We start from the raw sequence: 17,896 nt of genomic DNA, 5'->3' as shown, positions 1-17,896 counted from the left end.
TCCCTCTCTCTCTGCCTCTCCCTTGCTCATGCTCTGTCTCTCTCTCTCTCTCAAAAATAAGGATAAAAAAAAGAGAAATAAGAGCTGAGATTGTAATTTTCATTTCCCTGATGACTGTTAATCTTTTGTATGATGAAACTGCTTTACATATTTATTTACTTTGTGAAATATATTTCTCTAAATAATTTGAATGTTAGCAGTTTTTTTGTAGTATATCTTTTTTTTTAATTAAAAAGATTTTTTTAATGTTTATTTTTGAGAGAGAGAGAGAGAGTGTGCGCGCGTGCACGTGAGCGGGGGTGGGGTAGTGAGAGAGGGAGACGCAGAATCTGAAGCAGGCTCCAGGGCTCTGAGCTGTCAGCACAGAGCCCAGTGCGGGACTGGAACTCCCGAACTGCGAGGTCCTGACCTGAGCTGAAGTTGGGCACTTACTGACTGAGCCACCCAGGTGCCCCTAGCCATAGGGATCTTGAAGCAGAAAATATTTGGCTCCTTAGTTGATGATGACTGGTAAATTGCCATCCCTACTGAGAAGAGGTCAAGTCTTATGCTGTTTAATGTAAGTGGTAGAGAGAAATTAAGCTTAAACATGAAGGCTGGGTTGATAGAGGTGGTTCTCCTCATTGTTCTGGAAGCCTTTAATTATAGGGTAGATTTTATGGTAAAAGGGGAGGAACAGTATCACATCGGGCACCCATGTGGACTCGGTTCCAACACTCTTTCTCTGTTCTCTTCTTTACAATAGCTGTCTTATGGTAGCTGCTGTTGTCCTTATTTTAGAAGTAAGCAAACTAAGGCTTTGGGAGGTTAAGTGATATTTCTGCAATCTAGTGAGTAGTACAGCCTAGGTGAGAGGTCAGGATTCCCTAATTTCAAAGCCTAGGTTTTTATCCTGTAATCTTACTTTATCCCTTATTAATTACTTTATTTGGTGACCTTTCAGAATTCTTTCTTAAATCTTAGATTTTAGATACTTTTTTCACCTTGGAAATGTATGTGTTTGGTAGAGGCTTAACTATGATTTTGTTGGGATAAAATTACTATCCGTTAAAAAATATTTTTTATAGAATAGCTAAAAATATAGAAAATGAAGTCTTGGTATACTTTTAATATAAGTTTTGGTTATTACCTACTGTGTTTTAATTAGTTTATTAAATTTTTAAAAGAATGGTATTTCAAATGACATTTTAACATTTCATTCATGAGAGTCAGAATGTTAAATTAAGATATTTAAAATTATTTGTTACATTAAATACATTTTAGAGAGTTTTCCATGTTTTTGTTGTTAGACATTTTTATCGAATATTGTGCCAGGTACACCATACATGCTCAGTAATGTTTGTGGAACTGACTTGAGTAATTATGAGACCTGTTTGGAATATCATGACCGAACATTTATTTAAACTACAATTAGAACTAATGTAATAATAAGTGCTTTTTTTTAATGCTAGACATAAAACAGATGAGACTCACAGCAAGCAATCTAATAATGTGTTCTAAAACATTTTCAGTTGTGTATTTTCAGTTGTATTATTTGGTACATGTAAAAGATTACAAGAAACATGTTATTTAGAAGGTATAATAATTAATTGACTTTATGGATTGACTTACATAACCTAAGTTTTAGAACATTAACAGTACCAATTTGTTTTCTCACTCTCTCCTAAAAATAAAATTTAGACAAGTATCACATAACTAAAGTCATAACAGAAAACTGCAATTTGCTTGAAGAATTTAAAACTCAAAATTGTGTGGAGTGTATAGAGGTGAGAATAAATATTTACTTGTAAGTATATTTTAAGATTTATCTGTTAGAACTTTTGTTAACATTCAAAGGAAGTTCAAAAAAACTGTCAGCACACAGCGAACGTAAAATTCATAAACAGGTTTGAGGGAAATTTTTAATAAATTTTAATTGGAATATTTATTTTTTTGGAACAGGCAAACAACATCTTGATCAGAATTTTCTAATGTTACACATATATTTTTAAAATATATATTTATATATTATTAAATTAAATTCACATAATGTTGAATAACATAAATATCAAATTGTACATATTTTAAGAGTTAATTATAAACTGAAATTTGATTTTTTTTAAATTGAAAGGCTTTTACTTAGTTGAGGAAGTATGATTTTCTCTGGTATAGCTTTATTAAGATGTAATTCACATGCCATAGAATTTAATCATAGGAAATACAATTTTTTTTTATTTAAAGATTTTATTTTTAAGTAATCTCTGCACCCAGTGTGGGGCTCAAACTTAAACCCTGAAATCAAGAGTCACATGCTGCACCAACTGAGCCAGTTGGGTGCTCAAGTAAATAAGATTCAACTAAATTTTTAAAGAAGGATTTAGGAAAATATTTAATGTTCTATTTAATTCACTAATTAAAGCCATTTATGTGATCCAGTTTATTTTACTCTGTTTATTCTGAAACTGTAAGTATTTGAAGTGAAAAGTTTCAGTTGCATCTGTAGCATCTTTGATTTCACATTCTTACTAATTGTGCGGCTTCATTTTTTGGCAATTAATCTATTCAACATTGCCTATATGTTACTGATTTATATATTGGGGGTTTTTTTGGCACTTAGGTTATTGAATAATACCACATTTTCTTTGAGAGAGAAAGAGTGCGTGCACGCTAGCACACAAGCAGGGGAGGGGCAGAGAGAGGGAGAAAGAGAATTGCAAGCAGTCTCTGTACTGTCAGCACAGAGCCTTACATGGAGCTTGAACTCACGGAATTGTGAGTGAGATCATGACTTGAGCTGAAATCAAGAGTTGGATACTCAACTGACTGAGCCGCCCAGGTGCCCCTAAATAATATCACATTTTCTAACTCTTGCATCTGCTTTTTTCCCTGCTGTGTGGCAGGCTCAGTAGGTATATTTAAAAGTGGGCCTGCCAAATACTATACACAAGGGGATTAATTATTAGTAGTTATTCATAATGTGGTTTTACTTTCTAATATTCCTTTAACAAAGTTAGCATTGAATTGTCAGAGACTGGTTTCTTTAAATATATATACCAACATATTGGGTATTGCATTCCCCTTTTCCACATAAATAATACCCCAGGTTATTTCTGTTGTCAATGACAAAAACCTAGAACTATTTTTCCTAGATACTGGGTTCTTGATTGCCTTTGCATTTAATTTATGAGTCTTTTTTCACCTTGGTTTCTCAGCAAGGAGAACTAATGAAAATGAAAGGAAATGAAGAGTTTTCAAAAGAAAGATTTGATATAGCTATTATCTATTACACCAGAGCCATTGAATATAGGTAAGAGCAAAATAGAACGAGATCCTTTTTGTGTGGCAGATCAAGTTAGAATGCTAGTCAGGAGAAATAAAAACAAGGCAAGGAATTAGAGAGTAATTTCAGCTTGCCAAGTGGAATAGATGTTCTCACCCTTCGGCACCAGAAGTATTAGGGATGGCCTGGGTCGATGAACTTAACCGAGCAGTAGAATTCAAGCAAGTCAGGCAGGATTGTGAATATTACTTCTACCCTACCCCATTTCTCTCAAGCTTTCCAGTATAGGGTCATCTGTTTTTTTTCTTGTTCTCATTTTGCCTTTAGCTGACATCTTCCAGATTGTTAACTGGTCAAAAAGGGTTAGTTACTAATACTTAAGATTCCCATTAGAAATTCCCATTTGGGAAGTTTTGCTTCCTAAGAGGGAACCTTTAAAGGATAATAGTTGGGATTGTTGAGAGAAGGTGTGTATTTTTTCTACCTCATCTTCTGTTTGCTCAGCTGCTAGAATTTTGTAGCATTCCTGCATGTGTAACTCATATTTGGTTCCTACTGACATATTAGCTGGGCCACCTAGTATTGTAGCAGCCTTTGGAGGATGTGTTGCAGACAGCTACTCTCTTTCGTGCCTTGCCCATCTCCATGGGGAATGAGTGACTCAAGGTAGCACACCACACCTGGAAGGCTGCTGCTCTGCTCTGAGGAAAGAAACAGATAAAACTAGAAAGGATAAAATGTGAAATGAAGCTGTTTAAATTATTGTTGTAGTTTAAAGACTTTCAGAGTTCTTTGTCAAAGTGGTATAGTCCTGACTTACGTGAGTATAATTCTGTCCTTTGTACCTATGCCACACTTGTGGTTTGCTAACTTTTTATTATGCCTTATTTTATCTTCACAGCATCCCTATGAGCTAGGCAGAAATAGTAGAACATTTTGAATACAGGGAAATATAGATTGATTTGAATAAAGTTAACTATGATAGGAAGTGAAGGAACCAGGACTTAGCCAATTAGGTCTCCAAATCCTATATTCCTTCTGCTCTGCCACATAGATGTAAAGGTTTTGAGAAGTTTTTCATGCCGTATGTTTTCTGTGTGCTTTTTATTTGTTTTGTATGTAATGTACTTTCCTGACTAAACATTATTTCTTTTAAAGACCTGAAAATCACCTTCTTTATGGTAACCGAGCTCTTTGTTTTCTTCGCACTGGACAGTTTAGGTAAGTTGGTTAGAGTACCCCAGTCACTGAGCTATTATGCTAAACTACCCATTTTTGAGAAATATTTCTGTTTTGCAGGTAGACAAGAAAATCCTTCAGTAGTTTTGGCAGAAATAGTGAAATGGTTAAAGGGGCTCTATAGGCTTTATATAGAACAACAATGACAGCAGCAGCTGTTGATTGAATGGATAACATGTATGCTTTTTTCAGTACTTGTACATGTGTTTCTTAATTCTCATAACACACTTAATAGGTAATGTTATTCTCCACATTGAAATTTGGGGGGGCTCATACTATTAGTAAGTAGTGATGTCAGGATTTGAACACAGATCTTATCTGATGGTATCAAAGTTTGTGTTTATAATATCTATGTTACTCCCCCCCTTTTTTTTTAAGTTTATTTATTTTGAGAGAGAAAGGACAAGTGGGAGAGGGGCAGAGAGAGAGAGAGAGAATCCCAGGTGTTCCTGTGTTACCTCCTTTTGCTCCTTTAATTGATCTTTCTAATTCTGGAAGAATTTTTGCTGTTTCTTTCCTATATCTTGATATAAAAAATTAAGTAAATCTCACTTATAAGTGAAAGAAAGAAAAGATATTTAATGGTTTAGCTATGAGACTCGAATTATGATTTATGTAATTCAGTCTTAGTTTCTTATGTTGCATTGAGATTTTATGTATTAGTTGAGAAAGATTGTTGACACTGTGCCATGATTTTGTTGTTCCTCAATTAAAAATTTTTAGGATAATATCACAAGCATTAGTAGTGAACAGTATATGCTATTACGTTTAGTTATATCCTGCCATACTGTAAGATGGGCTTAGAGTGGCTGCAGGAATATATGCACTCAGTAGAAGAATATTACAAGCACAGCAAGACAAACTAAAAAGCCAGTTTAGAGCTGGGGATCCTCAGAGTAAAGCTGCATAGGCATAAAGTCCTGTAAAGTTATTAGTTATAATTCATATTTGTGTTTGACCTTTCTATTGCCAAAATAAAAGGAGAAAACCTGACAAGTTACACGAGATTTTTCACTGTCCATGAAGAAGGAGGACAGAAGTTGTTCGGGTGAAACAGTTTTCCTGATGTTTAGTTCTGGAAGAAATTTCTTAGATGGCTTACAAGTAACTTGAATTGAGTGATGGACAAGAAAGAACCTCCACAACTTTTCTGTGAAAGCAGAAAACTCTCTGAAAGTGCAGTTTTGGGTTTCACAATTCTTTTGTGGCGTTTTCTGATGAAAGCAGAGAGTTTGATACCAGTGATTTTTTAGTTAAAGTGCTTACATTGGGATGCGGGAGGGTGGGAGTGGGGAAGAGAGTATGTTCCAAGTATGTAGCTTTTAAAAATAACATGTGTTTTTCTTTTATTATAAACAGAACACATTCTCATGGTAGAAAATTTGGAAAATACGAGAGTTTAAAAAGAAGAAAATAAAAATCACCAGTAATCCAACCACCTCGGAGAATACCGCTGTATTAACGTTATGCAGCTTTTAGATGGCTTAAGCCGTGGATAAACCGAGGCTATCTAGACTAGAGGAATGGATGGGCTTGACACAGTCTTCCATCAATACCACTGTCCTCAACTGGTTCTGACAAGAAATGAGCTGCAAATGTCCTTAGGTTATTGCGTCTGGCTAGGTCCAGAATTGCAGATATCCTATGCTGTTTGATGGTGAATCTGTGTGCTTTCAAGATGAATAGGTTGGCAACTTGGCTAGCCTCTTGTGAAAATCGAAATGTTGATTGGGCAAAAGGTCATCCGCTCTGCATAGGGGAGCTCCGAGAGCTGAGAGGCCAGCCAGGGGGTTTCTGCCCTCTTTCACGAGTGTTGAATGCTAGACATTCAAGGAGGATCCTCTTAAAACTGTGCTGCAAACGAGGTGCATCAAAGTAGAAGTACAGAAGCCAGGTAGCCTGGTGAGGTAAAGGTTAAAAGCAGGGTTGTGTGTCCATCCTTGTACTGACTTCCTGATGGTCTAGCTTGTGGTTCGACACCATCGAAGTTTTCACTAGAGGCAGGTCAGCAGCATTTCCTTCTTAGGTGATCACCAATATGTATTGGATGCCAATGTAATGTCAGAAATATTGTGCCACACGGGTTTGTTGGTGTTTCCCACCTTCTCACACATTGTTTACATGACTTGCTCAGTAACCTAGGGATGTTTTCTGAGTCCACAGTACGTTTCATTCCTGATTAAGTGAATAGATAGTGTAGATAGTGTGACTTCAGGAAGGAACACGTTGCCAGTGATTCACTCGTGTCATTGACAGCAGAAGGACCCATGCCCTTTAGCTGAGTTACCGTGGTTGAGATGTTTTGAAGGTCTCACATCTGAGGTTTGGTAGATCTGTCATGGGAATCTGGCTGAGCAGCTGTGGGACACCTGAGGGTAAAGCCTCCAACCACCACCCCCCCCCCCCCCGCCCCCGGCACTGTTCTGAGCACTTTACACACACAAGCTCAACAACCCTCCACGACCCCGTGAGGTGGTTGCTCCTGACTCTTTTTAGATGAGGAAACAGGAATGGGGAGGTCAAGTAAAGTGTTCTCAGATACTAGGTGGGTGTGATGGAGCCAGAATTTAAACCCAGACAGCCTGGATGCAGGGTCTCTACTACTAATCCCCATGGACGGGTGATGGTAGAATCAAAGGGTAATGTGAAAGCTGAAAAGAAAATTAAAAATAAGTGCTTCAAATAGTCAATAAACATTAATATCCTTATAGGACATGCTGATTACAAACCGTGAGTCTTTTTTTCATGTCCATCAGATTGGCAAAAATTTTTAAAGCTTCATAATACCAAGTGTTTGAGAGGATGTGGAACAAAGGAAACTTGCGTACTCCGCCGGAGAAAATATAAATTGGTGCAATCACTTTGGACAGCAATTTGGCAAGGTGAAGATGTGCATACTCTGCAGCCCACTTCTAGGCTCATATCCTCCAAACTCAGATGTGTCCCCAAGAAGATACGTGCAAGCCTTCACGATAGCATTGTTTGTAAGAGTAAAGGAATGGAAACAACTCAAATGTCCATCAGTGGGGGAATGGATAAACAAATGATGGTATATTCATACAATGGAATCTTATGTAGCAGTTAAAATGATGACAATGCTGAGTGAAAAAGCAAGTTGCAGAATGATTTGTATGGTATGATGCCATTTATATAATGTTCAAAATATGCAAAATGACTTACATATCCACAATTAGTACATAGTGTGTATTAAAACTTTTTAAAATGCATGGGCATGTTAAACACTAGGGGAGTGGCTGTCTCCTGGGGAGGGAAGGGGGGAAAGGGATCGGAGATAAGAAAGATGATACACAGTGGATGTCAACTGTAACAAAGTTCTGCAAAAAGATCTGAAGTGAATGTGGCAAAATGTTAAGATCTTGCTAAGCTGGTACATGGGTGTTGACTATATTAATGTTATTCTTTGTACTTTTATGTATACTTGAAATATGTGATAAAAAGGGATACAGTGAAATTGAAAATGCACATGATAAGATGAAAAAAGAAAAAAGCAGCGTTCCCTAAACATCAAGGATAAAATAAGTGAAAAGTAATCTTGAAAGAAGAAAAATAATAAGTATTTTAAGACCAAAGGTGGGGAGCCGGATGTGAGGTGTATGGGGAAAATGCTTCATTCAGAAATGGTCAAAGTGGTGGTGGTGTGGTTTTAATGCCAGATAGTCACAGTTTGTAAATCAGGTCACCTTTGGGTGAGTGTAGGTGAGGCCAAGAGCCCACCTAAATTCTTCCCATTCATCAGACACGTGCACCTCCAGGTCTGCAGATGTCGCACTTGGGGAATCCTTGGAACGGGATTGGGGTGAGGGGGGTAGTGTGTGTGGAAATGCTCTATCTCCTGCTACAGCATCTGCTGAATACTTCAGGCTCAGGACTGTGCAGTGTACTCCAAAATGCCTGGTGTGACTGAGATGTCCTTTTATTCATGTCTTCCAGAAGTTTACTTTTCAAATACGATTTGGCAGTTACAGAGCATTATAGAGTGATAGTTTTTTTTTTAATGTTTTTATTTATTTTTGAGAGAGAGAGAGGGAGACACAATCTGAAGCAGGCTCCGGGCTCTGAGCTGTCAGCACAGAGCCCAACGCGGGGCTCGAACTCACAGACTGAGATCATGACCTGAGCTGAAGTCGGATGCTTAACCAACTGAGCCACCCAGGTGCCCCTAGAGTGGTAGTTTTAATTGAAGTAATCAGCTGTTTTTAGTTTAAAGGAGAATCTAGAAAAAGCAATTAGACATATCTATGGCTTCTGTAGTTATGGGTACTTAAGCGAGGTATGTGATTAGGCTGTGCCTCCTTACTGTTTCATTCCTTCTGGTACTCACATGTGGAAATCTGCATTCTTTGATGGGATGTGATAAACTGTGTAAGGGGAAATGTAATTGGAGAAAGGGAAAGTTTAGCCTTGGATGTTTTTTTTTTAATTTACTTTGGAAAATTATCGAGCTTTAAACTTGGTATTTACTTTGACCTTCACTATTTAATTACCCATCATAATACGTTCTCTTCTTTTAGATCCAACTTGTGATTAATAGCAGGAAGATAGACTTTAAAATGACTTCTGTTTTTTTGTTTTTGTTTCTTTGGTGTCTTTCTGAATTTCTCTGAGGCCAGAGGCATAAATCAAGTGAATTGTATGTTCCTGCGAGAACTTAAAAAAATCCTAGTGTGTGGTGCTTGACTGGCTCAGTCAGGAGAGCATGTGTGACTCTTGAACTCTTGATCTTGGGGTCATGAGTTTGAGCCTCACATTGGGTCTAGAGCCTATTTAAAAAAATCCTAGTGTGTGTGAGGAATGTCACTGTGAGTGTTTTGGTTTGGTGAGTTTTTGCTCATGCTGCTCTCTTTCTTTTGCGGACTCTATTTTTACAAGCTGCTGAATTTGCTTTTGAAGCTTTTGAATTTATTTTTTCAGTCTTCTTTGTGCTTTTAAAAAGCAGTAATGCACATCATAAGAAGTTAAGAGTACAAAAGAATGAACTGAAAACTCTTGCCAAGCTCAGACCCCTGCCCTAATTCATCTTTTCAGATCCTTATGTGTTTCCATAACGTCTTATGCCCATATAAGCGCTTATTATGTTGAATCAAATGCAGTTGCCATTTTTATAAGTCAGAATATAGGCAGTTTCGTTTGGTTCGATGTAATGTTCGTGTGTGTGTGTGTGTGTTAAAATATATTCCTTGTGTGTGTGTTACAATATATATATTTTGACATCTACACACTGTTGCACTTTTTTCCACCTAATACTTAAATCTTGGAGCTTATTGCATATCAGTGTATATAGAGATATACCCTTGTATATGTTCATGGCTCCGTAGCCTTTTACGAAATGGATTACTCATGCTTTGGTTAGTTTGTATTAGAATATAAATTATTTCTAGTTAAAAAAAATTACAGCTCTGTAATGATTATCCTTTTACTTATATTTTGTACTCAGGTACAAATATATCTGTAGAGAAATTGCTGATTGCTTTTACTTGGATGAAAGAGTTTATATAATTTTAATTCCAGATGACAACTTTTGATATATAGTGTATGTGTTTATTCAGTTGATGGTTATCAGTCACTGCTTATTTGGCAGTGAATGACCATTACATCTGAATCCTGCTTTTGTCGCTTCATTGTAAGATCTGTGAACTTGAGGAGGGGTATTACTATTTCTTTGTTGGTCTGGTCAGTCCCTGATAGTGATGACTTATAATAGGGAATGAAAAAGTGATAATCCTTTTATGTCTTGCAAAGTTCTTACATATATTGTGATTTGAGAGAGTCAATAAATAGCATCCCCTGTCCCTCCCAAGTCCAGAATCAGTTAAGAGATGGAAACAGAAGACAGGCAAATGATGATCCAGTCTTACCTCTAATGCTGATCCAGTTTTTAGAGAACAGAGCTTTATCAGGATAGTCTCATAGCTAAGTGACTTATTCATCCATGATCACAGACAGAACTGGCTACAGCGACTTTTATGAACTTTAAGCTTGGAGGAAAAGGGAATCTGGTGTTATGATGGTGTTCAGTAGAAGATTCCAAAGAGAAAAAGAAGAGGCTATGCCACTATGATTTGTGCCCCTCCCCCTCCACTAGGTAGTTATTATTCATCCTCCAGGGAAAAGTTAGGGGTGGGGAAGGAGATAGCTCAGAAATGGTTCATCTAGCAAATCCACATGGAAGCTAGAGGAGGGGACAATACGTATTCATTCCTAACATTTTAAGGCAAAATGTAGCACGTCATATATGAAGAAATAGGTGAAGGGGCTGGAGAGAGAACACTTTGCCATGTAACAGGTATTCAGTTGGATCATCTAGGCTAGAACTCTCTCTTACCTTCTGTTCAGTACTCTCACCATTATGTCACACAGTCTTTAAGAGTAAGTAGCCATTTGCATTTCTTGTTTCCTGTTTTCAGAGATGTATTCTTTAGGGTATTGCTGTTCCTAAAGGCATACTTGCTCTCCAGAGTGTTTAGGTTTCAGGCTCTACTAGGTTGGATGAGCAGTAACCCCATGTAATTTACTATGCCCAGTTGGTTTTAGTAGGAGGATGTGGTCATGTGCTAGTAAATGTGAAAATATGTTAGTGTTCTTATATATTTATATACACAGGCACTAATGAATATAGTATTTACAATGTGATTGTAATATAGTACTATAGTTGTAATATTGTATGTTATATTAATTATAATAACAATAACATTCAACATTGATTCAGCCAGTATGATGGGAGTTCTGCTTTAAGCTCTGTCAGAAATGGGCAAAAACGGACATAGTTCCCACTGTATTCTAGACGGTGGGCCAATGGTGGGAGGGAGGATGTTGTATTCGTGGAATTAGTAGTGTGCTGGGTGGCCTGAATACAGAAGGGGAGGGGAGTGGTGGTCAGGGGCGAGACCAGGGAGGGTCTTGTAGGCTTCATTAAGACTGTTGGCCTTTAAGAACATCAAGAAGTGAGTAAAAGATTTTAAATTGAGGGGAGATGGCACGATTAATACCTTAAAAAGATCAGTCTAGTTGTAGTGAGGAGAATGGGTTTGGAGGGGATGCAGAAAGAATGTGGGTTAGGAGGCTATTGCAGTGCTCTAGGCCAGAGAGGATGGTAGCTTGGAGCAGGGTAATGGTAGTGGAAATGGAGAAGCGGAAGGATTTGACATACTTTGAAAGTAGAAGGGACAGAGGTTGCTTATGGTTTGGTGTTTGGAACGATTATGAAGTTTCTGCCTTCAGCCACTTCATAGATTATAGGCTTACTCTGTAATACTGAGCTCACTAGAAGAGATAACATTTGTAGGAAATAGAACTTGACTTCACTCTTGGACATCCTGATTTAAAGTGTCCTTGAAGGATTCCAGTTGGAATGTCACATTGGCAATGAGTTAGGTAGGTCCGCCACTGCAGGGAGAGGTTTGGGCAGGAGACAAATACTGGGATAGTTAACCTAGATGATTTGAAGTTGTAGATGTGGGTGAGGTTGCTTGGGGAGACGGTTCTCAACTTTTATTGCACCCTGGAATTGAGCTTGGAAGAAATACCCCCAACCCAGAGATTTTTGATTAATTGGGCTTCTAGCAGCCCCCCAAATAGTACTCATGTGTAACCAAGGCTGAGACCCACTGGTCTAGAGTGAGGATGAGCTGAGAACTAGGACTGAGCCTTGAGGGGCACAAATAGTGGCCAGTTAAGGGAAGATGAACCTGCATGGAGACTGTTAAGAGGTAGCCAGAGACGTAAGAGGAAAACTGGAAGCGTGATGTCATGAAAGCAAGAGGGAGAGAGTGGCCAGTAGTGCCTGTTGCTGAGAAGCCAAATGGAACTTAGATTGAGCAATATGAACATCTTCTAGTTCCCATAGGGAGATCTGTCTGTGGGAAGCTTGGAATGGATGCTGGGTTGGAGTGGGTTGAGAGAAGAGGAAATGTAACAGTATAGGCAGCTGTTAAAAGTATCTAGGGAGAGAAGTAATGAGACGAGATATGCCATTCTGTCATGATGTGTTTGGTTGCAAATAGTAGAAAACCCTGTTTACATGGTGAAGAAAACTTAACCTCGTTCAAAAAATCCAGAAGAACGTGGCTCTAGGGTTGTGTATTTAGTTGCTCAACAATGTCCTCAAAGACCTAGGATTTTTCTAGCCCCCCTGTGTGACTTGGACCTCAGTCTGGCTACTGTATTTCAGATGTTAAACTGGACATTCTAGTCTCCAGCAAAAGAATGGCTCATGCAATCTTCAGAAAAAAGAAAAATACACATACTGCGAAGCATATGATTCATAAGTATATAGGCTGAATTTTCAGAAACCTTACATGTGTAAGGTCCCGGCACCTTACATGTGTAAGATCGGCACCCAGATCACAGCCCCAGAAGTCTGCTTTTTTCCTCTTCCCAGTCTGCCCACGTCCTCCCCCAGGATAACTACTATCCCAGCTTCCAGTGCTACGGGTTAGTTTTGCCTGTTTTTGTGCAATGTAAATAGTCATATGGTATGTGCTCTTTTATGTTTGGCATTCAGCATTGTTTTTGAGATCCATATTGTTGCATGTAGTTGTAAAGTGTTCATCTATTGCATGAATATACCACATTTTATCCATTCTAATGTTGATGGGCATTTGGGTAGTTTCTAGTATTTGGCTTTTACAGATAGTATCATTGTGAACATACGTATTCATTCCTGTTGAGAATATAATTAAGGAGTGGAGTTGCTGGGACGAAAGTATGCTTATATGCAGCTTTCCTACATAATTTCCTGTCTGGTTGTATCATTTTATACTCCTGCCAGCAGTACATGAGAGTTTCAGTTCCACGTCCTCACTGACACTTACTATTTTGTGTCATTTCATTTAGACATTCTGATGGGTATGTAATGACACATTGCTGTGATTTTAATTTGCATTTCCTTAAGTTGATCAAGGATATTTAAGTTGAGCATCTTTTCATACGCTTATCGACTATTTGGATATTCTCTTTTGTGAAGTGCCTGTTTGGATATTTTCTTTTCTTTTGAGTTGAATGTCTTATTCATTAGGTTTTAAAAAAATTTATTTTGGATATGAGTCATTGGTCAAATATATGTGTTACAAATAGCTTCTCACATTCTGTGGCTTGCCTTTTCACTTTTGATGTTTTGTTTTCACAAACAGATGACACTAACTTCAATATAGTGCCATGTATCAGTTTTTTCCTTTATGATAAGCACTTTTTGGGTTCTGTTTATAACCTTTGCTTTCTCTAACATCACCAGAATGTTCTGTTTCTTTCAAAAGCTTGATTTTTTAACTTTGGCACTTGGACGTATAGTCTACCTGGGGTTGGTTTTTGTATTTAGTGTGAGGTAGGGTTCAGGATGGACATGGATGTCTAGTTGACTCATCACTGTTTCTTAAGAACGTATGTTTTCTCCATGCACAGCAGTGCTCATCTTTGTCAAGTAGATCAGGTGACTATATGTCAGCATCTGTTTCTGATTTGTTCGTACTAATCTGTTGGTCTTTAGATAGACTTTTTTTTTTTTTTTTAAACTGTATATAGTCTGGTAGAAGCTACTGCTATCTGGCAATGTAAGTTACCTAGCTTTATTCTTCCTTGTAATCTCTTTTTGAGTGATGAGCCCTCTGAGCTCTCATTGGCCAGCTCTGGGTTATAGGACTACCTCAAAACTAGTCAGTGCAAAGGAGAGTGAGATTGCTGTGATTGGCTTACAATAATTATAATTATCACCCTCGTTTTACATGTGAGAAAGCGGGCCAGAGAGGTTAAGAACTTCCTAAATAATCCCAAATTGAGTTAGCGATTGTACTGAATTTAACTTCCATCTGTGTTTCAGTTTTCAGGCTCTGTCTGCTGCAGCTTAGCTGATGTGTGAAAGATCTGGGAATTATATTTTTGGAGATCAGAAGTCTGGCTGACACGCAAAAATAGTGCAGAAAAACCATGCAAATAATAACAAGTTTGGCATAGATGTAGATAAGATATGTGCAGGAAATAACTCCAGAAATAAGAAAAGTAGTTATTCCTGGGTAGTTGTGATTGTGACTCTGGGTGACTTTTTCCTTTTGTTTTGCTTTTCTGTATTTTCCAAATTTCCTATAATGGACATATATGGATTTTTAAAAGTTAAAAAATTATTTTAAACTAGGTTATTTTTGGAAAAGTCAAGAAGTACAAATAGATACACAATATATAATGCCTTTATTAAATACATAAAAATGAATATTTATTTTTCTTTTCAGAAATGCACTTGGTGATGGAAAGAGAGCCATTATTCTAAAGAGCAATTGGACAAAGGTAGATTTCTTTTATATTTACATTCAGCAAGTAATGCTGTATAATTTTGTGAGAAATCTGTGTACAGGATGTGAATTTATATGTAAAAATGCTGGATAAAATTAATGCAGAGCTCAAGAATGTGAGAGAGAAATCTTCAGTTCCATGATCAGAAAGGATACTTCACACAACAGTGAGGTCCTGCATGTCTGAGGAGGACAGGTAGCCCACAGGAGTGTTGAGGGTCTGGAGGGTACTTGAGTGATTGAGATGTCAGTATCTGCATTTTCTGGATTGGTCAAAGACCTTCCTATGAAAAATGAAACTTAAAACCTAGAATGAATTATAGGAGACTGTCTTTACAACCTTGAGATGAGAAAGGATTTCTTAAATAATACACAATGCACAAATCTGGGGTGGGGGAAATCTAGTAAATTTGAATATATCAAACTTAAAAACTACCGTATGTCAAAAGACACCATGAATGAAATCACAGTCTGGGAGAAGATAATTTGTCATATAGATAACATATATAACTGATAGGATTTATGTCCAGAATATGCAAAGAACTACAATAAATAAGAAACCCAGTAGAAAATGGGCCAGCGAAATAGATAGGCACTTTGCAGAAGAGAAATCCTGAATGGGCAATAGAAATAAGTTATGTTTTGTTTCCTAGAAATTAAAATTGTACAGTTAGAAAAATGAAACCAAGAGAGCAGAGTAGAGAGCTTCCAAACAGACCTTCATATACATGAGTAAGTAAAACAATGTGGTATTATTAGGTACTTTAGATTGGCAAATTAAAGAGACCCACAGTCCCAAGTGCTGGTGCATGTGTGTACTAACAGGAACCCCCCGTAAACTGGTGGGTGAGAAGTGGTTGCAGCCAACTTGGAGAGCACGATCATATGCTTATGCTGTTGTAATTATTTGATTCTAAGTGTGTGTGCCCCACAAACATTCTTGCAATATGTGCGCATGGGGAGATATACAGAGTGGTCATTGTGGTGGTGTTTTTAATGGCACAGAACTGCAGATACCTACATATCCATTGATGAAGCAGTGATGGATGTGGTATTTTCACTTGATCAGAGTTGTAACTCTCATCTGATCTGGCCCTCTTCTTAAACACCCATTATGTCACTCCTATCCCTCTCTCCCTTGTTCACTGTGTTGACCTGTTGGTCTCCTCGTTGTTCCTTACATATGCCAGGCACTCCCAGTTTGTACTTGTTCTTCCCTCTGCCTAGAATTAGAATGCCTTTCCCCAGAGTTAGCTCTCTTATTTCCTTTCATTTTTTACTGAAAATTGTCTTCTTAGTGAAAACTTCTGGCTGTACTACTAAAATGGCAAGCCTGCCCCTGCCTAGACATTTGCTGCCCTCTTTCCCTGCTTTACTTTTTTTCTTCCTGGCATTTATCATTATTGGACAACTCTGTGTGTTATTTCAACTGTGCTTACTGTGTGTCCTCCTATACAACGTGAGCTCAATCAGGACAGGTTTTTTTGTTTGTTTGGTTCACTCTTGAATCTAGACTGCCTGACAAGCTGCCTGGCACATAGTAAGCACTTACTAGTAAATAGTAAATATTTGTTGACTTAGTGAATGAACGAACCAAATACTAGTTTGCAGTTGGAATAAGTTAACTGGTTTACTGACATTTATAGATTTAAAAAACAGTGTTGAGGGGTGCCTGTGTGACTCAGTGGGTTAAGCATCTGATGCTTGATTTTGGCTCAGGTCATGGTCTCATGGTTGTGAGATCGAGCCCCACATTAGGCTTTGCGCTGGGCATGGAGCCTGCTTGAGATTCTCATTCTCTCTCTCTCTCTCTCTCTCTCTCTCTCTCTCTCTCTCTCTCCCCCCCCGCCCCGGTCCCCCCCCCCCTTCCCCCTCTTGCCCTTGCTCTCTCTGTCTCAAAACATAAAACATTAAAAAACAGTGTTGAATGAAAAAAAGCAGTAAAAGCATAATGTAGGCCAGAAAGATATCTATCAAACTCATGATAATGTTTGCTTCTGGGCAGTTAGAGAGGGAACAATGAGAGAGGGTCCAAAGAAGATTTCAGCCATATCTGTATGGTTTTATTTCTTTCATTTAAAAAAAATGCAAAACAAATACAACAAAATCTTAGCATTTATTTCTGGGTGTTATATTGATCACTGTATTTTCCTAAATCATAAAAATACCTGACTTTTAAAAAAAAATTTTTTTGAATGTTTATTTTTGAGAGAGAGAGAGAGAGCGAGAGAGCATGAGCAGGGGAGGAGCAGAGAGCAAGGAGACACAGAGTCCAAAGCAGGCTCCAGGCTCCAGGCTCCGAGCTGTCAGCACAGAGCCCCATGTGGGGCTCGAACTCAAAAGCCGTGGGATGATGACCTAAGCCGAAGTCAGCCGCTCAACAACTGAGCCACCCAGGCGCCCCCTGACTTTTTTTTTTAAGTGGAGCTTCGGATAAGACACAGAAAGACCTGTGTTTCAGACTTCATTCTTGGCTTTTTGTTTTTAAACCAGAGTGAATATAATCATAGAATTTTAGAGGCCCCCAAGTTGTGATTCATGTGGCCAAGGAGTGTATCAGAGTCTGGGGACTGTGAAATTCCCCAGGTGGACTTCTGCATCCAAATTTTGGAGTCTGTTTTTAAATGCCTCATTTTACAGATGAAGATATTGAATTCCAGAAAGGTAAAGGGACTTTTGCACGTAAAGACAAAACTGGATTGAGAATCCAGCATTGGATTTGCTTCTGTTTTAGAGTGATCAGTTTGTTGCTATTTTTATTTCCAGTCATTGTTGTACTTGATACAGAAATTTGTTGATCACTGAACCTGCATTTGGCATGTGCTCTGTAAACACTTACAGAATGTATGGATGATAGAATTCTTAACACTGAAACCCAGACCCTGAAGTTGGTTTTCTGGAGTTACCTTTTGTTATTTCAGTCTAGTATCGATTGAAAAAAGAGTACTACAACTTTCTGAATTGAAGACTGTTACATTATAACAGTTACATTGTAGAGTGTTTATTTCTGGATTAATTTATTGAGCAGAAAATACTTTTTAAAAAAAGACTTTATTTTTTAATTTTTTTTCTATTAAGACTATTTTTTTAGAGCAGATTT

At 37.9% G+C, this 17,896-nt stretch overlaps 1 protein-coding gene across 9 annotated transcripts in view; it reads left to right on the top strand.

Annotated features, from left to right (window-relative positions):
• The window catches only part of TTC3 (tetratricopeptide repeat domain 3), a 125,754-nt gene that overhangs the window by 19,705 nt on the left and 88,153 nt on the right, over positions 1 to 17,896 (top strand). For 7 of the 9 annotated variants that reach the window (XM_027041624.2, XM_053220555.1, XM_027041620.2 and 4 more), the window contains 4 exons: positions 1,681 to 1,766; positions 3,192 to 3,286; positions 4,418 to 4,480; positions 14,737 to 14,791. In XM_027041624.2, coding sequence (XP_026897425.2) covers positions 1,681 to 1,766; positions 3,192 to 3,286; positions 4,418 to 4,480; positions 14,737 to 14,791 — 299 coding nt within the window. Of the gene's footprint in view, positions 1 to 1,680; positions 1,767 to 3,191; positions 3,287 to 4,417; positions 4,481 to 5,921; positions 7,381 to 14,736; positions 14,792 to 17,896 lie in introns of those variants that run through there. The other 2 variants (XM_027041627.2, XM_027041626.2) reach the window with 2 other exon arrangements.

This window comes from Acinonyx jubatus, chromosome C2 (assembly GCF_027475565.1).
Source record: "Acinonyx jubatus isolate Ajub_Pintada_27869175 chromosome C2, VMU_Ajub_asm_v1.0, whole genome shotgun sequence".
Classification (NCBI taxonomy): Eukaryota; Metazoa; Chordata; class Mammalia; order Carnivora; family Felidae; genus Acinonyx; species Acinonyx jubatus.
The sequence above is the reverse complement of the archived record's forward strand: the minus strand, read 5'-3'. Positions and strand labels throughout refer to the sequence as shown.